Raw genomic sequence first — 25,081 nt, 5'->3', positions numbered from 1 at the left:
TGTACCTATACCGTGTTCAGAATTCGATGTAAACGGGTTCGATATAGTCGGGTTCGACTGTATTCCATAATAAGCTTTGTAAACATGTGTGGTGAAAATTCTATGACTGCACGTAACTTGCATAGCTTGAGCAGTTTTGCCTGATGAAAGTACGAAATGGAATGCAGTAGACAGAGCGACAGCATGACAAAATACCCGCATGGTTTGAGATGATACCCACATAGTTTGAGCTTGCATGCAGAAGTGTATTTGCACACAGTGCACTAGTGTGTACCATACTGTTTCCATGACTCACCTTCTCAGTGCGAATATCACAATGTGTTTCTTGTTGTCCACAGTAATCACCTTTGAGTAACAGTTGGGCTGCAGGAGAGAGGCACCCGGAAAAAAAATCAATCAATGTGCAATGCAAAATTAGAAGATCCAAACATTGTATTTGCTGATGATAGTGGCCAAATTAGTAGTGATAGGGTGCACCCACAGTCGAAGCATAACCGTGATGATAGCATGGGATGTACACACGCCATCATCTAGTGTTACATAAAAAATGTGTTGGTGCTGCTAATCATATGGGGCTTCACCGTGACAGAAGAAATCACCTGGTCGAAACGACGTAAACGCTGGAGAACTCTTATGTCAGGTATATCTTGACATAATTGGAACGGGAAGTTTCTAATAATGCAAGTTTTTAATAAATGTTGGTATAAGGCATAGTGTTATAAAAACACTACAGCAGCGTGAAAACCAGAAAAGCGAGTCCCTCTCGGCCACTGAAGCAATTGGCAAGCAAGACATTTGCATCATGGCACTGAAGCTTCAGCTGCTGAACGTGAGACACTGATGGCAACAATATTTTATTGAAACTCACCTCACAGGAGTGGTTGATGAACCTGGCAGCATTGCCATGCATAGTGGCATCAACAACCTCATGGTCGTCAATGCGGAACATGTAACAACCAATCCCCTGCAAGCAATAATTGGCTACTGTCAGTCTTGCATGCAAAGTCATAGATTGTTAATTCACAGTCACTATGAGTTCACAGTCATATCTTACTAGTAAGGCTGTACTTATCGATCAATATGCATGTTTCAATTGAAAGTTGTATTATGACGTCGAAACTTGCACATTCCGGCATTTCGAAGAGCTTTTCACAGTCCTTGCGGCTTGCTAACTAACTTAGTCAATTGATATATTTAAAGTACGAGAATTTACATCAATAAAACTGAAAGCTGTCATTGTGATAAGAGCTTGATATATTTAAAGTACGAGAATTTACATCAATAAAACTGATGCTGTCATTGTAACAAGAGCTGTTCCATAGCTAGTCAAATTAGAAATGTGTTGTCAGGTCGGCTTTCTGCCACATGTTTTGAGTAACACGTTGAGCATATCTTTTGAGCATACGTTGAGCATATGTTGAGCATCGGGCACACAATCTAAATGTTGCAGGTTCGGTCCCTGCCGGCGGCAAGTTGTCTTTCGTCCCACTTTACTTTCTTCACATCTATATCACAATTACTAAAACACGCTTAGAAGAGTACAAATAACGTCCCCTATACCTTCCTGGGCTTCATTATCTGTTCGTTTTTATTAAGGTTGTATCAAACAAAGAAACAAGGCCTCAAGATTCCTTTCTTTCATTCGTTCCCATTCTTGCCATTCTGTCAGCAAAGTGCTTAGGCCTATAAGCAAGCAGAGAGAGCCACAAACTGGCCCCTTTCGTAGTAATCTCGAAAAAAGAAAAGGCTACTCACTTTGCTCTCATAGTACTTCTCCCTCTTGTCCGTGAGGGCTGCTCGGATCACTTCTCCGGCATACTCAATTATCATCTCTCCTCCATCAATGTTGCGCTTGCAGTACAGGCCTCTTCCATGAATGCTGACGTCACACCTGCTGACAGGAAAGCAATGACGTCACACCACCAGTGTGTTGGGTGTTGCCCTAACCTGCCTCTCCGCCTCGCCCCGCTCTCCTCCAGCTCGGCGAAGCCGCGCACGACGGAATGGAAAACCTAGCTAGAATACATAGCTTGCACCGACGTCACCGTGGCCGCCATCTTTGCGAACCAACTGGCTGAGACGCAGGGTGAACTCTTGCTCGAACGCGTGGAGCAAGAAACGGTGACATCAGATTAGTTCCGGTGCCCCCTCCAATCCTTTGTGTGCCGCCTTGGCGCAGCTGGCGGAACCGGGGAGAGCACAAGAAACCGCGGAGAGCACAAAAGAACGTGCGGGGAGGGAACGACTGCTGTCCTCCGCTGAAATGACACTCTAATGAGATAAAAAAAGTCACGGTGGCGGCCATGTTTGTGAACCAGCGCAGAGAACCTGTCTGTGACGTCACGTAAAAGCTATGTATAGCTCCGCTGTAATAAAAGCAGAATGCGAAGGTCCGTGTGAAAGGGAGCAACAGCTTCGTTGTTCGACGGTTTTCACTGCGTGTAACTGGATTATGCCGTGGAACTGGTGCTTTTGTTGCTTACTCAAGGCACTCTCTCCGAAACACGTCATTCTCCAGTCGAGTGCGTCCAAGAAGACGAATAAGCTCGGCTTGCCCGACCGCTCGAGTTCTTTACTAAAAAAAAAAGAAAAGAAAAAAAGAAAGCTCGGGGCTTGTCAGGCTTGCGCACTTCTACGAACAAGCTTCACAATTTCAGCAAAATAATATCATTGTTAAGCGCTTTATAGTCATTTTTTTAATTTATAGGTATATATAACGCAGGAGTCTGTGAAACATCAATTATTCGACTTAATTATTATATTGTGCGGTTGGTTTGCAACATAGCGCCGTTGGCAATTAAATCGTCGGAGCTGACAGTGATCGATCAACACTCCACGTCGTGCCTCGTGCACCAAAAGCATCCAACAGCGTTATCCCCTGTATACTGGGTATGAGCCATCGTACTGAAGTCAAGAAGCAGCAGCACCCAGAATTCTTGACCAAGCCCCTATACTTTCATCAAGCTAATTAATTTCCTAAACAATAAGGCGCCAAGCATACGAGGAACAACCAACCAACGACCCCCGAGTGGGTATGTGTCATGTGCAGGGAAAAACAAAAAGAAAGCTCGATCGTGCCTCGCGCTCTTCTTTTCCCATAAGCCCATGCGCCGGTCTGGAACGTGGCAAGTTTCGTACGTATCGCCGATGCGCCTTAGCAGGGACCTGCGCGACGTCGTCCTCTTGGGCCACAGTCATCCACTTGGGCCACGTAACGAGTATTCTGAGGCGAGTTGCACTCACTTTGCTCGCTTTCATGAAGGCAGGGCGACGTGCAGGACCGCACGAGAATGCTTATGCCCCGGTCACACAATCACTGCATGCAACTGACTGGGATCTAGTTTACTTGAGCAAGCCACTAAAGGGCATCAATCCCTATCGTGCATGATCGCGATTGAAAGTGTCTTATGACAGCATGATGTATTGGGTGATGGAACGCTCGCGAACTACCGTGTCAAGTGGCAAGGTAGATCGCTTGTTTGTTCAACGATCTATTTCATTTAGATGTGGGACTCGTGGATAATTTTTACGATGTCCGTGGACCTTTTGAGTCTTTTGTATGATGGTCGCAGAAATTAATGAGCACGCAAAAAATGGTTTAGTGTGAAAGTAGAAATGATCGGAGCACCACTTGTTCTGCTCATCTTCCCCTTCTTTTTTTTATTTTTGCATGACATCTCTCACGTTTACATGGGGACACGCATTGGCGTCCTCTCCTCTTGACTCGGTCGAGTTTACTACATGTAGGTGGCAAATTTCAGCGCGACAATGTGACGTGTACGCGATGCCTTGTTGCTCCTCTACGTCGTGAACGCTGACACCGTTGTCTCAAACGTAGGCATAACCAGCTGACACCTGGTAACCTTCAACGCTACCAATAGCATGTCCTTCCTCTTCGTGGCCGGCGTGTTTATAACCTTCGTCACCTTCATACTGTACATGCTCGGGCACAACCGCCTGCATCGCTCTCAGGCAAGGATCCAATTATAGGGTTTTTACACTATGTGTGTGCCCGCATAGCGATGCTCTGGCAAGTGTAGGTATGCAGGCCACACGTAGATTTGTGCACAAACCTACAGCGTAGCTATAAGGGGCTGGGCTTTTCGTATAGTGACCCTTTCCTACTTCATAAGCGGTTACTACAGACATAATAATAATAATAATAATAATAATAATAATAATAATAATAATAATAATAATAATAATAATAATAATAATAATAATAATATAATAATTTTGGGTGTTTTACATCCCAAAACCACGATATCATTGTGAGGGACGCTGTAGTGGAGGGCTCCGGAAATTTGGACCACGTTACGTTGTTTAACGTACACCTAAATCTAAGTATACACGGACCTCGGGCATTCCTACAGACATAAAAAACATAACCTCGGCATTTTGTGCTGTATTTGCATGACATACAATCGCAGGCATTGCTTTGCATACTTATGATTTGCCTTTGCAGCTGCACTGCGATACCATTAATTTCTTTCAACAAAATTCGACGTCTGTCAGGACCGTATCGTTGCCTCTGGGTTGCCATCCGTGTACAGACAGTCAGGCCCGTAGCCAGTCAGGCACCCCAAAATTTTGCTGAAGTATGTGTTTTACCAAAAATAAATAATAAACATAGGTATTTTTCCTCAAAAAGTCAAGGTTTTCAGCACGTGCCCCCCTCCCCCCCACCCCCCGAAAAAAATTCCTGGCTACGGGCCTGCAGACAGTGCTACACTTGATATAACGCAATACTGTGTCTTATCCGTCTGTCTTGGGACTTTGCTGTAAGATTGTCAAGTGAATTGAGAAGGGTGAACGCTCACTGCGATTTTTTTTAACTACTGCTCAAAAGGAACGCGATCAGCTTCGCGCGATGTTCATCAACGTCGTTACGTTCAAAACAATAGTATTACTTCAAGAATGTTTTATATTTCTTCCCTTCAGGTTGAAAATTCTGGATAAGAGTGTGGTCATTACGACGTTTGATCTGTGTACGCTTTCTCTCTCTCTCTCTTCTGCAGATTCAAGCGTCAAAGGCTATAGGTTCGATTCAACTAGGAATAGCTTACGCCGTTGCCAGTCTGGCGTCGAAACCGGAGCGCAATTTATTGATCAGGGATTTCGCTGTGATAGAATCAATCTTTTTGCCTGGGTAAGCTTGCTTGAACCACTTTCGGTGTCTGTTCTTCGCATTGTCGCGTGGGGTTTCCCCATCCTCTGAATTACTTTGGTTTCACTGGTTACAACTTCAGTGTACACACGTTTGATATTGTACCGGATCTTATATGGCTTGGGCGCTGTGCGCACAAATTTCTCTTCTATCACGCAATGTTGGATGACAGTTTCTCACTAATGCAGTGGCTCGTAAATTAGCTATTTGAGCTCTTAGCTGTTGTGATTGCGCTTAGAGTGTCGCATACGGCAACAGTAAAGGGGCAATTAAGTTGAGTTACCGTGTTTCCTTGTGTAAGAGCCGCACCCCCACTTTGGAGTGTCCCCAAGCTTCACACAGTCGTCACGAGCATACTGGCGCGTTGATTAACTGATGTACGTAGTTACTTATACTGAACCGCAGCTGCCAAAGTACAAGACGATACTTTGAAATCTATTGCGTCACAATGACGTACGGGGTGCTGTGCTTTCGGCTCGAAGCTGGTGAGTGTTTTATGGCGCGAGTGCGAGTGATGACCAATGAACGCCAAGAGATACCTTGTGCGAAGATATTGCGCTGCCAATGAAAATAGAAGTGCTTCTTGCAGGGTCAGTCGGATCATACCGATACTAGAGGAAACCCAGCGAAGAATTAGACGCAAATGCGAAGAGAACAAGACACGTGGTGTTGTGTTTTCTTTCATTCGTGCTTACGTTTCATTTTTCGCTTGTTTTTTTCTGAAGTATCAATGACGATAGTCTGGTGTGCGTGTCTGTATAGGGGCCTAAAATGCTCGCTCAAAATGGAACAATGTGAGTATTAAAACCATGACATTTGTTAGTGAGGCTTACAATGAGCGTGGTAGACGTGGCATAAACGAATGTCTTGCTAAAATTCGTTGATTCAAGTACAGAACCGCTGCCTTCTCAGGATACTTGAACGCGAGGGAGTGGACGCACGTGCTATACAAGATACTGCCGTCGCAGCTAGAGTTCATGTATATGGATCCTTTAGGTATATACAGTAACTGTAGTCGCAGCGGCCTCCAAGGTCAGGCTGTGTTACGAAGCACTAGGGTGCTGATAACATCTAGGGCGTCGATTTCGCTGAGAAAGGCTAAAACTGGTTTTATGTCAAACAAGGGTTCTTGTCTGAGAGGCAGTGAGGGACGTAAAGGAACATTTTTCTCGGGAAGCTTGCGGGAAGCGCTTCTTTTTCGGCGCGAAGTTAAAGACAGTCAAGCTTGGCTTTCATTTTTATTCCGGTTAGTACAGATTCTAATTTTTAATGCTTTATCAGCCTAAGCTGAATTTGTGCTTCTCTTTGCAGTTCTCTTAGACAAGCTTCATGGCATAGTTCTCGTTGGCCCTTTACACAGAATCCAAGTAGCCAGTTTATGGCAGCCGCGCATGACTAGAACGCATATTTCCTCATTGTCTGAGGTCATTTTAAAGGGCCTTAAACCACCTAGAGGTCGAAATTTAGTTGTGTTGTTGTAGTTGTGCACGAGTCTACAACGAACACGTAGCCGTGAGAATTTCTCGAAACGGTGCCGTAATAGCGGAGTTACACGCGTTTGATCATCCAAAAGGGGCCCTCGCTCGTTTCGCTCTTTCCTTCGCTACGCTCCGTTCGTCGGCTCGTCTCTCCCCCTGGCCGAGTGCTTCTCCTCACCGTGCGAGGAGGAAGAGCGGCGAGCGCTTATCTGCGAGCAAACAGGCTCTTTTTGTGGATGACATGAGCAGACGACAATGCTAACGCCACGGCGAACGCTGAGGCAGCTGAGGATTACCGAAAGGCCCGGATAGGAGAGGGTATTGTTTCTTGGAATCCGCCTCTTTGATTTTCCTGTGCTGCCCTCTGCCGTTTTGGTAGGGGTTTGGTAGGGGCCGGGACAACCGGTATTGCCAGAAGCCAGGGGCGTAGCCAAGGGGGGGGGGGGTTCAACCCCCCCCCCGAAATTTTCCAGTTTTGCTTGCGTATATATACACGCACACATACAAACGCACGCACGAACATACATAAAGTATGGTTGACACCCCCCCCCCCCCCGAAAAAGAATTCTGGCTACGCCCCTGCCAGAAGCAAAGTCTCCGAGATGGTGAGACGTTTAGAGACTTTTCTGCTAGGAGAGAGCGCATGCGCGGGGGAGTCGTGAAAAAGGCGAATTAGAGGGGTGTCCGCGGCTCGTAGCACTGCCAGCGCTGCCGCGTTTGGCATTGATCGTGACAGCATTTTGAACTCGATGCGCGTGTTTACTTGAAATGTTAAAGAAATTATCGCAGGTGGTTTACGAGCCATTTAAATATTTTATCGCTGTATTAGAAGATGCGAAATAACCTAAATATTCAAGTTTACCTTCAAATATTGCACATACTAATTATCACATTAGGATGCCGAAGTAGCTAGGCCAATTATAAACACTTAAAGCGGAAAGTTGAGCTAGTTGGTAACGTGAATAATAGGACAAGTTTACTAGCGAAAAATACTGATAACTCATCTTTGTTGCTGATTTTTTCAGTATTAACAGGACCTTTGCGCGCATGCGGTCGCCACGTTGTCGATATATACCTGAATGTTATGTGTAATAAAGTTTAGTCGAAGTCTAGCGTTGTCCTGTATTGCTTCTTCTCGTCCACGTCTTTTTCGCTAGTAAACATGTCCTATTATTCAATTATAAACAGCAAAAAGTTAAAAAATGTAATTCAACATAACTAGCATGCATGATCAGATCTCTGGGGCGAAAGTTTTGTTATAGCATCGCTCTCAGCTATGGTATACATTTAGCAGCTTCGGTCAATAGTGCTGCATAGAAATAGTGCCGTAACATGGTGTAAGTGTACATTTCGAGATATTTCGTTGTTATTCAATACGAGAAATTGTTGAACATGTCACCGCTATTTCGCATCTGATGTTCAGAGGCTTACAATGTCACATTTTGAGTAGTGGTGCCCATTTGACTGAACACTTTCATTGATCGTCGGTCTACCAAGTGTTTGAGTTCAATGCGTTCTATGAAAAAAGGTGTAGCCTGTTTGTTTGTTTTCTCGTTTTTTTTTGTTTTTTTGCGTGCAGATATATCACAGTTACGAAGTCTAGCCAAGCAGTTTTTGCTTTGCCCAACTCGAATTTACCACACAATCATTATTCAAGATAAAGTTTTCATGGATTATTTCCCTCTTTGTTCATTGTTTTAGGGAAGGAAGCAATGTGACGCCAGCTCATCACTACAGCGACTTCAAATTTAAGGCCTACGCTCCAGTCGCTTTTCGGTACTTCAGGGACCTCTTCAGCATAAACACCGAAGGTTTTCTGGTAAGTCATCTCGCCTCCTCTGCATGTCTCAGTAGCGTGGCCAGAAATTCTTTTCGGGGTTGGGGGGGGGGGGGGGGGGGGGAAGGTTCAACCACCCTTTATTCATGTTTGTGCGTGTGTTTGAATGCATATGTACACATGCAAAATCGAACCCCCCCCCCCCCCCCCATGGCAGCGCCAGTGGATGCAGCCCTACCTCTTTCTGAAGCCAGATACAGGGGCATAATAATTGCTGGGTTTTACGTTCCAGAACCATGGCATGATTATGAGGCACGCAGTAGTGGAGGGCTCCGGAAATTTCGGCAACCTGTGGTCCTTTAACGCTCATCTAAATCTAAGTACACGGGCAGGGGCGTCGCGAAGGGGGCGGGGTGATTGGGGGGTTCAACCCCCCTACCCGAAATTTTTCAATTTTGCATGTGTATATATACACGCACACATACAAACGCACGCACGAACATACATAAAGTATGGTTGAACCCCCTTCCCCCGAAAAAATTTCTGGCTACGCCCCTGTACACGGGCCTCTACCATTCCGCCTCTATCGAAATGCGACCGCCGCGGCCAGGATCGAACGGCTAGATACAGTGACAAATGATGAGAAACAAAACAAATAATAGCTTCATTGCTGTGAACAGTGAAAAGTGCACAGTTTAATGTTTTAATCGAACAACTTAATTTCCAGACATTTTAGAATCACCTGACTGTCAAGCACGCCCTAGTGTAGGGCTCTGGATTCATTTTGACCAGCTGAGATTCTCTAAGGCATACGTGACTGTTTTAAATTCATAAGCATTTCTACGCCGACTCAACAAGAACACTGTGTGTCGGTCCGTTTCTCGGTCACGTAAGACGAGTCGTTACAGGGAATAAATGTATAAAACCATTCTCTTTTTGTTCGCTGTGGTTGGTTTCGAAACTACGGCCCCACGCTCAGAAGGCGTGTCGCTTACCCACTGACCAAAAACCCACGCTTACAGAACGTGAACAGGCATATCTGAATCATATGAATGCGATGTACCGGCGATACAAAAACAAATGTAAAAGGGGAACACTTTATATGAAGGCTTTGTTGAATTTCGTGCCCGTAGAATAAAATCGCTAGCAACATGTTAAGCCGACATGGAGAGAGAAAGAAAGAACGCAATTTTATTGTCGTCAGTCTTTATAGAGCTACGTAGGGCGCCTCGATGCCAGCGTTCCTTCGCACTGGGTGGTGACACCCCTTGACCGCGTCGCCGCCATGTTGGGTCAAACAGTGGTGCTATCGCGTTGCGTGATGTCGCCCCATATTGGTTCAAACACTGGACGCTGTATACCACCCTGTACGTTAAGGAACGAAGGAACCCTGCCATCGGGGCGCCCGGCAGGTGATCCGACAGGCCGAGCCCGGTGGTCACCTCCTCTGCCCTCTGTACGGCCTGGAGCTGGACTCCCAGGCTGGTGGAGGTCAAAACCTCCTCCCACCCCTCAGGTGAGGGAGTGGCCAGGAGATCGGGGTCTTGCAGTTCCGGAGAATGTGGTTAAGTGTGGCTGATGGACCCACGATGCGAGCAATGAGGGTCAATCGTGTCGGGGTATTACGTGCATGAATATTTTGCGGCGTGGCGCGGTGGTAGAGAAATGGACTGGGAATCAGCCGACACGGAGAATTGCACGCATGAGAAAAATTCCGACTTTGCGAAGATTGAATGGCAAACAGGCGCCGTCGTTTTATGCCGTTCCGGACGCTGCCGAACAGGAAGACGAAAGACGCCGTGCCGCCACGTTACAGGGAAGGCCGCAACCATAGTAATTTCCTATACGATAAGACTATACGCTTGCGCATCACTTAGACAACTCCCAAAGGAGATTCTGCGTGGAGTTTTTATGAAGTGCGGTCAATATGAGATAAGGAAAAGCGAAAGTTGGCGAAAGAAAACAACCTGCCGCCGGTGGAGATATATAATCCACAACCTTCGCGTCACGCGAAACTAGAAATGAATCCCTGCACCGGCGAGAAATTCATGGCGGCGTAATAGCACCTCGGCGCGTTAACCCATGCGTAGACTTGAACGTCAGTCCTGGGGGAGTTTCTGTGTGATAGTAGAGTACATCGTGCTTTAAGTCGTGGAACATTTGTTCTAAACACGGCTTACTGCTCTCCCATGGTAAACTAATCACCCTGTCTTCTATACACAGTTCTACAACCGGGACGGCGAGCCGCTTTCCCATAAGATGAACTTGTTGGCTAATTGGTTGAACATCTTGAATCGGGAAACAGCGCGGTAAAAACGGAAGGCGAAGCCTTAGAAACGAACAACACACCACACGAGGAGCTGACTATCAACTGAAGTTTATCATTTCAAATGAAATGTGATATGTGGCGTCACACATATCACAAAATTTGTGACGTCAACAGTTCGTCACATGATGACGCCATCGACATCGTCAATCAGTAAAAGGTAAGGACGATCCCGGAGGCAGTGTGCAACACCGCGTGAGGTGCAGAAAGGTTTCGTGGAGCGGCACGCATTTCGTTTCACCAATTCAGTCGAGTCTATGCGCTGCGTTGGCGCGGTCAAGCGTGGCAAGTATGGGTCGACCGCGCATTGTGAAAACGCCCGAGGAGCAGCGTGCTTACGATGAACGACGACGAGCTAAGGGCTCCTTCTTGGATTCTGTAGGCTTGATTCATCCTGAAAGAGCCCAGCAGTACCTAAAGCTCAGCGTCTCGGAGAAGCGAGCAAACGCATCGCGTTGCTTCTTTGATAACACTAGCTGCAACATTAGGCACTCGGAGGCAGTGCACACTAACTGAACAAACATCTCGACTCGCTCATCCTTCAGAACTACCGCAGATTACTTGCAAGATAGGACGCGCGCCACCTGCTGCTGCGAAGGAGGCAAGTGGCCGTGCACGCGCACGGCCACTTGCCTCCTCCTCTGGTTTAAAAACACAGATCTCTGATCAACCGCCCTTTGCACTAGCGTGCTCATCCTCCCTGCACTCTCACAGCAGCACTTACCCTAATCATTATAGGCGTCGGCAGGGGTAGTGCAGAAGGGGCACTTGCAAAATGGACAAAAGGGGCACCTTGGCAGGGGCGTAGCCAGAATTTTTTTTCGGGGGGGGGGGAGGGGGGTTCACCATACTTTATGCATGTTCGTGCGTGTGTATGTGTGCGCGTATATATATGCAAGCAAAACTGAAAAATTTCGGGGGGGGGGGGGGTTGAACCCACCCCCCCCCTGGCTACGCCCCTGCCTCCAAGACAAAATCCTGCCGGCATTAAAAAAAATCACATCCCCTCCTGCCCAGCACGGTAAGGTGGCGCGCTTTTCTTTGATCCCCAAAGTGCACCACGCGCGGGGCGCGATAACATCTGATCGTGGTTAGACTTCACACGGAACATCAGGGCGACGGCAAATTTTCACTTGCGGCTGCCCTGTAACAACTCTGGGTATAAACTCCCGGTAAGCCCCTGTAACAACTACCTGAGACAATGACGTTTCCAGAAGAACAGCAAACGGTCTTCTGACGATTCCGGTGTCCCGGTGGCGTCGTCTCGGCGACACGGGTTTCACGCAAATAGCACCTAAACGTGCGCCTTGCACGAGATTCTTCATCCCAAGTTACGTCACAATCATTTGATCGTAGTGGTGTTGGCACGTCCGCATGCTGGCCACGAGCCGAGCAAGCGAATTCTTTGGTCGAAATGCGTAGGCACTTCCGAAATGTGTAATTCAAGTTGCGTTCGAAAGCTATTTGATGTTTTTGCTGGCAGAGTACATACTTTGGACTGCTGAGCGAGCAGATATTTACTTTAATGTAATTTACATTACCTTGGATGTGTTGCATACATTTTTTTTTCATAGCAGCTGAATGTATATTAACTAGGGATGGGCGAATAGTGAATTTGAGGCTCGAAGCGAATCCGAAGCGAATAGTGATTTGGTCGAATAATTTCGAATCGAATAGTTCGAATAGCATTCACCGCATATTATTAAGAAAACTGAGCATTTATGTCATGACCCTTGCACAATATTTTTAAGGATTGGAACTAGGTATGAGTGAATGTCACTTTTTTGGTTTGAAATGAAGCAGCCTTGAATAGTATCAAGATTTCAATAGGGTGCAAGTTATAAGTGGACGTTACAATTTAAACATTACTATGCCCGTATAACACGCTTTTAAACAAAAAGTCACAGTTTCGCCGCAACGGCGAAGCAATGAATGCGATAGCAACAAATTGGAATCTAACGCGAAGAACGGAAAGCAGCTCGAAATTGCAAGCGCGTCGCTCGAGCCCAAAGGACGCACGAAAAGAACGCACACAGGACGAGCGCGAACTATCATGCGTCACAGCTCGATACTTGAAGCGCACTGCTCAAACATAAAGCAGGACGCACGAAACGAACGAACAAGTACACACAGGACGAGCGCGAGCTAAATGTCGCAGTTGTTACTTATTTCCGTTTGAACAGCGCGCTCCTTTCGCAAACGCGGTCGCTGCCGCGAGCGAAAGACCTTCGTTTAATTCAGGGACTTTACCTTCGTTGCGCTCCTCGCGCCATCTCGCCGGCAATGAAGAAACGCTTATAAGCGCCTGCCGTCTCTGAGTCCGGCCAGCGGGAAAGAGGATCGGCGTTTCGTGGCGTAGTGGCTAGCGCCACGGGCTGCGGAGCGAGAGGTCCCTGGTTCGATTCCGCGCTTCGGGAGCATTTTCTAAATTGTTTTTCTTTGGGACTTTCATATATATATATATACATACTTATACATATACGGTGAATGACGGCGACGGGGACGGACAAAAACCAGCCGAGACTGTCCATATAATTACCATCGCAATAAAAAAATATGTACATTTAACCTTGAAGTGTAGTTTCGTGGCAGTGCATATTTCCCCTGGATAAGTTGTTTCACAGCACAGCAAGCAGACGCTGCAGTGAAACCACTTTTACAGGGAGTTATGTGCAGTCAAATGTATACATATATTCGTTCATCTTCGAATACTTCGAAATTTCGAATAATGTAAATTCGTATCGAAGCGAATTCGAATACTGTAATATTCATTCGAATATTCGAAACGCCCGAATAATCGCCCATCACTAATATTAACTGAAATAAAGCATGGCCCTCCAAGTATTTTCTTCGCTTCATTATTTCCGGTAAATCGTCATGCTGAGGCTCAAAAGCGAATTTGATTCCTTCCGTGACCGATTGCAGATGTCTTTATGTCACGAACCCTTGAGGGAGCTCTCAAATCCTGGCGCAAGCGGAAGTACGTTTTACCTCACCAGCAACGACGAGTTCATCATCAAAACCGTTCAACACAAGGAAGCCGAGTTCCTGCAGAATCTGCTGGCAGGTTACTACATGGTGAGTGCGCTTAAGTGGAACCCAAGAACTTCGCGGAGCCTGAGACTCTTTAAACGGTCCTTCGTGGGCCACTGCAAACACATGAGCTGTGTGTAGGATATGTGGTGACAGATTTTGTCTGCAATACTATAATGCTCATAAAAAAACAAACTCACAGGACCGTTTATGCATTCGCCTGAGACGGCCCGAAGGCGAAAGCCATCTTCTTCTCAGTCGACGTATTGATTCTCCCCCCCCCCCCCCACCCATTCCGAAAGCACCTGCACCTCACCTGGTATTGCGCTTCCTCCGTCATCGGTCCACCTTTGACCAAGCGACGGTGTCATATGTGCTGACGTCATCATTTGACGTCAGGTTATGTGACGTCATGACGACGTCATTGTGACGTCGTCACGTTATGATTTCTTTCACCATTTCTGTTGATGCCGACAGTCAATTTTCGCGTTTGATGAGGCATCTAAGGCTTTCGCCTTTAAAAGAAGCAGAATCCACGCGCCTTTTCTCTCCGGAAACCTACACTCCCTACCAGCACAGACGATGTTAGATACGACTTCAGCGTTAAAGGGACTGACAACCGCCCAGAACGTGTCACAGGACATTGGTGGTGAAAAAGACTGAACCGTAGTGACAGACTCGACCATTGTTCTCGCCATTTGAATGGAATTTGTATGGTTAAATTGCGTTTGAAAGTCACAAAAACCGCCAAGTCATGAACCGCTATCGCGCTCACCTGTTTGCAGCTTGTGTTGCGTGTACGACTTCGACAGCGCCACAGATTAAAAAAGTCTGATAAAAAGTTTCACGGAGTTTTCCGTGTTACCGCTCCACGATCAGACACTCTGACCAGAATAACAGAGAGCTTAGCTAGTTGGTAAGTATTCATTCTAAGAAGACAGGGCGTGCAAACACGGACGTTTGTGGTGTCGGCGTTTGTCAGGGAACCACAAAGTCGGCGTTTGTGGTGTCCTGACTTCTTTCTTGTGTCCGTGTTTGCACGCCCTGTCTTTTTAGAATGAATACTCTGACCAGTAAGCTTTCTGTTGCGCGGAAACAGGTACCATAAAATATTCGGGGGATGCTTGACACTTCCTAAAAATGTGAAGGCGAAAGCCTGCTTGGATCGTCAGTTAATCTGCTGTTGAACTTTCTGCTGACATGCTGAACTTTATAATGAACGCTCTGCTGATGTGCTGTTGAAGTTTATGTTCAACTTAATGCTGATGTCACGTCGAACATTGCGGCGGTATTTCTGTCAGACTTTACGTTGAAATTTGGTTAAACTTTCTGTTAGGCTTCGGAAAAACTTTCCATTGATTATTGTATACATTCTGATGACATCTATGAACTGTTATATTGACGTTTGTAGAACTTTCGCTACTCATATTCAGATAACCTTACAAAGGCGAGACCTGCCACGGTGGTCTAGTGGTTATGGTGCTCGACTGCTGATCCGAAGGTCGCGGGATCGAATCCCGGTCGCGGCGGCCGTATTTTCAATGGAATGGAAAATACTTGAGGCCCGTGTACCTATAGGTTGAAGTGCACGTTAACACTACGCTGTCCCTCGTGATCACATCGTGGTTCCGGGACGTTAAACCGCAACAATTATTATATTATTACAAAAGCAAGACATACCTAGTCTGGATCGAATGCTTTTAACTTGGCAAGTATTAATATTATACAAATGAGTGCTCACCGAAATCTCAAGCTGTCACAATGAAGCGCAAGTTGCGCTTCATTGTATCAGCTTGTGGTTTTTATCCATTGGCAGCGTTTGTCTGCCCCCGCAAGAAAAGCACATAGCCCTAGAACAACGAACGGCAAAAGAAAAGGTCACAAGAATAGCAGTTTGAGCGTGCTGGTATTCCACGACGTTCTCAGTGTTTAGCGCAACCCAAACAGAGTAAAAGGAGGCGCTCTGTCCCGTGTCCTTCCTTCTGTTTGTGTTCTCTCGCGCCTTAAAAGCAATTAAGAGTAAAAGGAAACAAAGGTAGTGTAGAATTGAGGACAAGACGACAGCGCTCACGCTGTCTTGTCCTCCTTTGTCCTAACTTCCGAACCAGTTCGAAGTTGGCTCATGCTGCCGTCTTGTCCTCCATTCTCCCCCTACCTTTCCTTCTACCCCGACCTTCGTTTTTATTATTTTTTTACTCTGAGTTGAGCTTAACACTCGCAGCGAAACACAAAAGGTGTCAGCATTTGACCTGTGCACATTATTTACTGTTGCCCCCCCCCCCCCCTTTTTTTTTTGCTAGCGGTGCACAAACTACACGGTCAAGGCCTACTTCTGGGATTACCTAGATACGCCGTTCTTATACTATCACACTCGTCTTTTGCGCAGAGCTTTACGCGATGCTGCAAAGAAAAAAGCAAGGGCAGGTCAAACTGAAAAAAAAGTGTCTGTCGCGTGCGTTTTCCAGAACCTGAACCATAATCCGCGAACCCTTCTGCCCAAGTTCTACGGACTCTACTGCTACCAGTGCGGCGGTAAGAGCGTGCGCGTCGTGGTGATGAACAACCTGCTGCCCTCGGTGGTGCCCATGCACCAGAAGTTCGACCTGAAGGGATCCACCTTCAAGCGCAAAGCGAGCAAGCACGAGCGCAGCAAGCGCTTCCCGACCTTCAAGGACCTCGACTTCCTCGAACAGCATCCCGACGGCATCCTGCTGGAGACCGACACGTACAATGCCCTCATGAAGACCATCCAGAGAGACTGCCAGGCATGGCTACTGCACCCTTCCTTTTATTAATGGCTTTGGGGGTTGATACTAAAGTGAAACAATGCATCAGTTCAGACCAGGGGTCTCAAACGCGCGGTCCGCGAACCTTTCGCTAGCGGCCCGGCCCGCACACGACTGTCTTCGTCCCATATACTTTTTTAATAAGTATGTCCAAAAGCTACACAGACATGTCTCGTCTCAAGCATTATTTTCCTAAGGTAACCCCCTGTGGTCACCATGTGTTGAAACAGAACCATGCAACAAAAACTCAATATTTCAGAATCGGCGGCCAGATTTCAGTCACTCTGCAGATCGGTATACGATGATTCTCGAATCCTGACTCCAAATCTCCTTCAGAAATGACCCATGTATAGGATATGTGAGAGGCATTCTTTCAAATGGCAATTTTAACTGACATCTTGTTCATTCACCCCCCCCCCCCTTCCCCGCTTAAACCTTTTCACTGCCACGGCCCTTGCGGGACTCTATTTGTTGACTGCTGCCCGCTGGCTGAGGTGAGTTTCAGACCCCTGGTTTAGACTGTTAAATTATACTTTTCAAACTCGATTGTCGTTAATTTCACCATCACAGGCTCATTAACAGAAGAGAAAAAAGAAATCTAGGTGAAAGTTTCATTTTTAAATTTCGCGCCGAAATCTCCGCACGTGACGTCACGTACTTCAAAATGTTTTATTCGTATTTCGGCTTTCCATAGATCTTGAGATAGTGTACACCGCACTCGAACATCGCTAGAACGAAATGCGAAGTGACAAAATGCCGGATATTACGAAGTAATTTTATAATATACACGGGACTCCCTGCTGTATTATTTTTTATACCATATAATGCAAAAGTTCAAGGGAAGATGGCAGCTTGAAGAGATGGAAAATTTGTGAACTCGGGTTGGAGCCGACGTTTCGGCAAGCTTGTCTTCTTCAAGGCTGCAACTGCAACTGAAAGCAGTTGCAGCCTTGAAGAAGACATGTCCGCTTGTCGAAACGTCGGCTCCAGCGACACCCTGTACGTGTCTAAGGATTTTTCATCGCTTTTGTATACCATGTAACTCCTACACGACTTTTGAAGTAAACTCGAAAATATCATACCCTTTGATATTTGCATGGCTTTATTCATTCGAAGCCTCGTTTTGACTAAGCGAAATTGCCCTGCCAATGGGTATTACAAATATGATGGGCTATATTTGTCTCACGAATAAATGTGGCGTGTATGTTTATTTCCACGGAGTTCATGCTGTCATTTACCTGTTATATCAATAAACTTAGCTCGAAGTTGGCGTACTGTGTCTATCATTACCACTCGCTAACGCTGTTCATTTCCTGTTCCCTGTCTTCCATCGCACAAACAGCACTTGCTCGCCAATTAATTGTCACTTCGTTGCGCCCTAGTGCAATAACACGTCCGCGCGGAGGTGCAGTAGTTACGCTGTTCGTATGCTGCCCCGAAGGTCGCGGGTTCGATCCCGGTAGCGGCGGTCTCATCTCGATGGAGGCGAAACGCTAGAGGTCCGTGTACCGTGCGATATTAGTGCACGTTGGAGAATAAAAGATTGTCGAAATTTTCGGAGCCCTCCACTTCGGCGTGCCTCATAATCATATATCGTGGTTTTGGCACGTTAAACCCCAGATATTATTAATATTATTATAGTCAAGGACGCGAGCCACGAGACGAGCCTTCAATATTTACGCCCCCAGTGACAGCCATCAGTGTGATTTCAGTTTATTAACACCGTCAGCAACATGATCAGGGCTTTCGAGCAGGTGCAATCAAACATCGCGTTGCGATCGGGCGAGGTGATCGAGCACGCGGCGCACAGCATAGAATTTCAGCGAGATTGTGGCTTGATAAAAACTCGTTCTTAATGCTCGCGCGATAGTGAAATCAATTCGTCACGTAACTCATATGCGTTTACTAAAGGCATTGCAGTTATATTCGTCCATCAATTTTCTGCATGCCTTCAAAGTGCGATTGATCGGAATTCGTTGCGCTGCAGAAATCAATGTCTTCTATTTTTTTTTTTGTAGGCCTGAAGCCGTTTATGAGCTCCATAAGTACTGTCCTTAATATAGTGAGTTTCGAGAACTCTTATTACACAGGGCTGTGTGATCTACGCGTGGAATGAACACATGCTTCCGGTATACTTCGCTCATCTCGAAACTCGGTTTACCAAAAATTTTGACTCAAACCTATGCCGAAGACCAAACTCTGCAAGTTTTGGGAACTTTCAAGCAATATGCGGGCACGTTTTGTTCTCGACCATTTGTGCAGGTATTGGAGAGCTTCAAAATAATGGACTACAGCCTCCTGATAGGCATACACAACATCGACCAGGCGGCGAAGGAACAAGTAGTGAGTTCTTTCAATGTTCATGGAACCGAGTTCCTGAATATGGAGGTTATGGTCATCCATGTTGCTTTTGTGCCGGCACTTCACAAGTACATGAAAATATGCCCATTGACTCACACTCATTTCTTTTCGAAATTTTGCCAGGAAATGGCTCCAACGCGATTCCAGCTTAAGGTATTCGAAATTAGGCAATGCAGAAAACTTACGCTTCATATTTAGTCGCTCTTGCTCTCCATGTCGCTTACGGTGTTACCGGAGTTATGGCTTATAAGTTATAAGTTATTACCAAAGGTTGTCATTGCTCTGACGCATGTATATATACGGTGCATGCGCGCGTGAGTAATTAATGAACAAGATGTGTTGTGCCCCGTGACCACTAGTAGCCCTTTCCTAATCTTACTACGCTTTTCTGCATGACAGCCTTAGATGCCTCATCAGACGCGAAAATTGACCGTCAGCGGCGTCGTCAACGCAATTGGTGATACAAGAAATGAAATCATCGTTTGATGACGTCACTATGACGTACGTCACCATGCCGACACAGGTCGCCGAAATTTGTGATCTCATTATGTCGTCACAGTGGCGTCATCATGTGACGTTACATGATGACGCCATCACATGACACCCTAGCTTGATGAAATGTGGGCCGATCCTGGAGGCACGGCAAAACCATGTGAGGTTTAGAAAGCGTCCACTGCCTGCGATCCCGGAGGCCGTGCAAAACCTTGTTGGGTGCGGAAGGCCTTCGTGTTAGAAGGTAGGGGTGGTGGATCAATACAATGCATAATCTAAAATGCATAAGGGACCGCGTGACATTTTATTTTACTTGTTGATGGAAATGTAGCGCTCTGTGCAACACTAATGCATAATTTCAATACCATGTATAACCGTGCACGATTCGGACGGTAGGTGGGTGGGGAGGGTGGGGGGCATTTCACCGTCACTATTAATTTTTCAAGCACTGTATCATAGAAACTCATGTACCTCAGTTGAAATGACGAAGGCCTGAAAACGTTCTAAATAAAATGCGCAAATATGGTATACGTCAAGTAAAACGCCCGCGTTAAAAATGTTCTTCGTGAATATGAAGGCGCGTCCAACTACACACCAACTTAGGAAAGCGCTTAGATGCTGTATGACGTATGTCTATATCAATGCAGGAGCAGTAAAATGTAAGTTCATAGGCGTGCGCAGGGTTCCCCATTAGGGGGGGGGGGGCAAAGGTTCGTCGCAGCGCCCCCCCCCCACCCTACTAAGTCAATGTATGGGGCATATTTTGTGCCCCCCCCCCCTCTTAGGTGACTAGAAGGGTCAATGTACGGGGCAGATTTTGCACCCCCCTCTTACGTGATTAGGGGGGGCGGCCGCCCCCCCCTGCCCCTCCTGTGCGCACGCCTATGTGTAAGTTCTCAAGTTGAAACCCATATTTAGCTGTAATAAGGAAATAAGTCATGCTGTTCATGCAAGCGAGCTTTTCTTTTTTGAAGAAGACTCCCGAATGGAAGCCGAAACGTCAGTAAAATGTTTCCGCCCATTTTTTTTTTTTTTTTACGGGCGCCAAAACCGGGAGGTGGGTGGTGGGGGAGGCGTCGTTAGGCTTTTTGGTGCACCCCCTAATGTTGCGGGACCCTGCGGACCTGTGTGTTCAACACTTCACAACTTATTGTCCAACTGCGTAGTTGTATGTTCAGAACAGCAGTGGCATCATCTTGAAGCCTTGCACGCAGGAGCGGCAGTCTCAGGGTGCAAAGGACGAAGTGAAACTCGATCCTCCAGCAGGCGCGGAAGAAGACTCCATCTCCAAACCAGCAGGTAAAGCCATTCTCTAATGTTTACAGCTTTCCCTAATACGGGCGAAAAATCGACGCGAGCTGTGACCGACCTTTCAGGCCAATATTACTTTTTTACAGCAGAGGTGTTATGGTCGAGGTTGGCCTTGCGTCGTAGATAGAAAATTATCATCATCATGTACAGGCACGCGCTCTCCTCTTCATTATCGTCTTCTAGTTCGCTCTCCGGAATATGTGCGCCCATTTCTCCGGCGTGGGACGCAATTACCTTTATGGGTGAGACAACGAGTACAGAGAGAGAGAGAAATAAAGAAAGAAAGAGAGAGAGAAAGAGAGAAAATTTTGGCGAGAGCAAGCATAGCCATGTATAGTATAGTACTATAGCAAGAGGTGGAAAAGAGAGAGGTGAGAGGTTAAAAGCCTAGCCAAGCCAGGACCAGCTAAGTGCCCACCAGCTCTTCCGAGACCCAGCCTTGCGCTGCTTAGTGCAAGCTGCGCTAGTTTCTTTGTGTCTAAAGAATAGTGTTTATCATTTGTCTAGATATAATGTTGCCCATTTAAACTCAGAAGCATCGCTTGTAGGTTAGCTTGACTTCACATTTGCACAATCTAATAAATACAGCTTCTACTGCTTTGTCATTGTAGCTGCTATTACAAGGCATCTAAGCAGTGATGCTACCGAGGACTTCTGAATATACGTCACCTTAACATTGTAGCAGTGACAGTCATAGGCGTGCGCAGTGTTGTCCATTAGAGACGCGGGGGGTGGGGAGTGGAGGGGTGATTCTAGCGCAGAGCCACCCCTCCCCTACTTGCTTGAGTCGGAAAGAAAACGAGTTTTGCAATGGATGCAAAAAAAAAGGAAGTGATGGCTTGACAACAGCATCCCTTTTGGTCCCCGGCTTTCCGGGAGTAAAAGTGGAAAGTTGGCATTTCTTGGAATGCAACATCAGGTGTCCCCGGCCGCTATTCTAAAAAAAATGTGCATGGCCATAACCCTGCACTTCAAACAATGAAGAGACAGGTGGGATTGAGTAAAGATGTGGGGCAAAGTTGCCCCCCCCCTCTTTAGATGATTAATTGGGGGGGGGGGGCTGCCCCCTGTGCTGACAGGTTCCTCTGCCTCTGCTGGCAGGCTCGATACCCTCCGGTTCCTGTGTTTGCGCGAGTGCATGCATGTAAAACACGTCGCTTGTGTAAAGTTTGCTATACATTGGCAAAGTTTGTCACAGGTGTCCCAAGAAAGCAGTTCTAGCACGTACAAAGCAAGAGCACAGGGTTGTTATTTCTTTGCTTAACTGTGCTATGCAGGATCTGTGCTGACACAGAATAAGGTCACGAACCGGCAACGGCTGGCGAACTTCTCCACTGCCATGGAGTCAATCCAGGCTGACGTAGAGCCCATTGATCACGACGAGGACGTTCCGTAAGTTCGTTTTTTTGTATTGCGATAGCAGTTATATAGACAGTCTCGACGGGTTTTTGCCGTCGCCGTCATGTCCCGTATGAAGTCCAAATTGATAAGATCCCCCGCGCATCGTATGTTCTACCGCGGGTAAAAGCGTGCGAGCGGGGACGACGAACGCGGCCGAAGCAGAGATCAAACGAGCCGGCTCATTTCCGTCGCTCGGAGGGCGCATGCGATAACATTACCCCGCTCGTGAAGCCTGCCGTCGAAGCAGACAGGAAACGCCCCGCCCGTCTTGAACGAGCATTAAAAGACGCGAGGGGGGGGGGGGGGTGTCGCTCGAGCAGCAACTTTGATTCTAAGGGCGCGATCGCTGGCGCGCGCGCTATCTCAGGAGCCATCAGCTGGCGGCTCGTATACCCCTTCTACGTGCTACGCTGTGAACGCGAAGTGACTCTGCGGAAGAAGCATCTCTCCCTGGAGCGGCGGTATTCTCTTACACCAGCGTTTTGTAGTTACGCGAGATCGGAAACAAAATAGTTAGCTGCCAGCCTCACTTCGTATAACACTACAATTTGTTGCTATCGCATTCATTGCTTCGCCCATGCGGTGAAAGTGACTCTTTAAGTTTCGATTTGTGCTTTGTGCAAATAGTCACACGTACCTTCCAACTCTTTAAATTGTTTTTTTTTTTCGTGAGGATTACGAATTCGCACTCTTTCTTATTTGCAAATATTGCTCAAGTTTTTTCTGAAGAGTTATATCTCTCATTCACAATCGTTTAAAGTTATTGAATGATGGGGCGGTGCAATACAAGAAAAATAACGCACAAGGATATTTTGATTGTGACGTACTGCACAGTCATCTCCTGGCAGCCTAAGTCGTCACGTAATAGGATCTTTGTTCAGAAAAAGTTCCTTAAGCAGGCGAAATCAACGGACAGCAGAGTCCCTGAAAAAGTTGTTGCGACCTAAACGCAAATGTACTTCTCGGAAGCATCGCCTTTTTTATATTGCTTTTTTTATATTGCTATATAAGAAAAGGGGGGGGGGGAGTATATGTGCTCGTCTTTTCTTGAACCATGCACAACCAGTAGATAAATACCTGGACGATTATTGAATATCTGTTTCCCATGGCCACTTTTGTGTGTGTGTGTGTGTGTCTGAGGTTACTTTTTTGCTACGAGGTCGTATATTTTAACGTAGTTGTACTGAAATTTCAGTCTATAGGCATTCTAACTTGTCAGGGTAACGTCAACGTCTACGTCTTACTCAGAAATTTCATTTCTCTTAACTGTATACAGAACCGGTGGCATCCCAGCGAAGAACTCCAAAGGAGAGCGACTACTCTTGTTCATTGGAGTCATTGACATTCTTCAGAGCTACCGGCTCTTGAAGAAGTTGGAACACACTTGGAAGTCCATGTTTCATGACAAGGTGAGAACTGTTGGAGGGCTTGTTGGGCTGGTTGATGTTTGCAGAACGTCATAGTGTAGCGCGTAGACACAAATACAAAGACACGGGTACATACAACAATTGGCGCCCCCCTCAGGCAGGCACTGTGCCTGTCTGTATATACCGTATTTACACTAATGTAAGTCGACTCTAATGTAGGTCGAACCCCCTAAAATCGCACGGCAAAAAAAAAAATTCTGGTGTGCAAAGGTGGCTTCGCGGCAGTGCTTCAAAGCTCTACAGGAAAGCTAGCTTCGCGGTAATACCCGGGAATCATTTTTTAGAAAATGTTCCGCAAAACGTTGTTATGGGTGCGGGTTTTACACAAGAAAATACAATATATGTTTCAGGTAGAGCCGGAACGTAAACACAATGTCGTAATCATGCCACGGCGTACCTGATTTCTCGTTTGTTTCGGTTTTGGTTGTAAGTCGACCTTTCAGCCGAAACTAGTTTCGGTTTCGATTGTAAGTCGACCTCCCAACTTCGGGTTTCAATTTAAGATAAAAGGGGTCGACCTACAATCGTGTAAATACGGTACGTCTCCGTATCTTTGTATTTGTGTCTTATTTGTGTCTTTGAATTGTTGTCTCACTCATGTAGCAATGAAATGGCCCTTCATGAGGCCCCATTGCAAATTTTAGTTACATACTAAAAATTCCAGGGTTCCGCCTATCAAGCGCCTTATGCCGCGAGGGTTTTACGAATTGGTTCATTTTTCGAGGAGATGGAAGAAATACTAATATCATGCTCGCATATTGCCAGGGGCAGAGATTCACTGTCTACTTTAGACAATATTCTTCTGTAGTCTGATACAATTTTAAAGTCCGCGGCGTTTCCTACTCAAAGGTGGAACACACTATGCCGCGTGGCGCTCCATCGTCTAACGTTAGTAAACTGGCGCGCACGTGAATCACAACGGGAGAGAGCGACCGCGTTTCATCATGCGCGCTCAAGGTCATGACTCGCGCTGACGTAACTGCAGTAGAAGGACAAGTTGGGCCACTTGGTTGGGATTCATCTTGAACTCGGTTACAGCGCAACACTAGACAAGGACACAAAGAAGGAAACTTAGACAGAAAGAAGGAAACAGCTCCGTGTTGTTCGTCTCCTTTTTGTCCTTGTCTAGGGTTGCGCTGTAACCGAGTTCAAGACGTAATTTCTTTCCCATGTGCCATCCCTCCCTGTGTAGCTTCCTGTGCGCTCGTCAGGACGGGAGAACAGAAAGCGCTTAAAGGATGCGACAAATCCCTGTAAACCCGCTTCCCTTGACGGATTCGAGAAAAAAAAATAATTCGGCAGATCCCACGCCTTGTGGGAATCGGTTTCATGCGAAGCAGTCAACGAGTAGTTCTGTGCTTTGAGCCAAGGCTACGAGATGGATCGACGTGTTTTTGTAAGTGTAGTAGCTGTGTGCACATCGTGGGCTTACCAGGCACGTCGACAACACTGGTGTTTAAAGGGTAACCTGTGGTCTGACGTAACGTCAGCACTCACGTTAGAGCACAGACGTCGGTATTGT

General features: G+C 46.5%; 1 protein-coding gene across 1 annotated transcript in view; it reads left to right on the top strand.

The window, feature by feature from the left end:
• The first annotated feature begins 399 nt into the window (after positions 1 to 399).
• LOC119394866 (phosphatidylinositol 4-phosphate 5-kinase type-1 gamma-like) overlaps positions 400 to 25,081 on the top strand; it is a 34,316-nt gene continuing 9,634 nt past the window's right edge. The window contains exons 1-9 of the mRNA XM_049416001.1: positions 400 to 471; positions 5,019 to 5,149; positions 8,347 to 8,464; positions 13,674 to 13,826; positions 16,247 to 16,546; positions 18,830 to 18,910; positions 20,635 to 20,719; positions 22,009 to 22,123; positions 23,409 to 23,541. Coding sequence (XP_049271958.1) covers positions 400 to 471; positions 5,019 to 5,149; positions 8,347 to 8,464; positions 13,674 to 13,826; positions 16,247 to 16,546; positions 18,830 to 18,910; positions 20,635 to 20,719; positions 22,009 to 22,123; positions 23,409 to 23,541 — 1,188 coding nt within the window. The remainder of the gene's footprint in view (positions 472 to 5,018; positions 5,150 to 8,346; positions 8,465 to 13,673; positions 13,827 to 16,246; positions 16,547 to 18,829; positions 18,911 to 20,634; positions 20,720 to 22,008; positions 22,124 to 23,408; positions 23,542 to 25,081) is intronic.

Source organism: Rhipicephalus sanguineus, chromosome 5 (genome assembly GCF_013339695.2).
Source record: "Rhipicephalus sanguineus isolate Rsan-2018 chromosome 5, BIME_Rsan_1.4, whole genome shotgun sequence".
NCBI classification, from domain to species: domain Eukaryota; kingdom Metazoa; phylum Arthropoda; class Arachnida; order Ixodida; family Ixodidae; genus Rhipicephalus; species Rhipicephalus sanguineus.
Note: the sequence above shows the minus strand (reverse complement) of the source record. Positions and strands in the feature narration are given on the sequence as shown.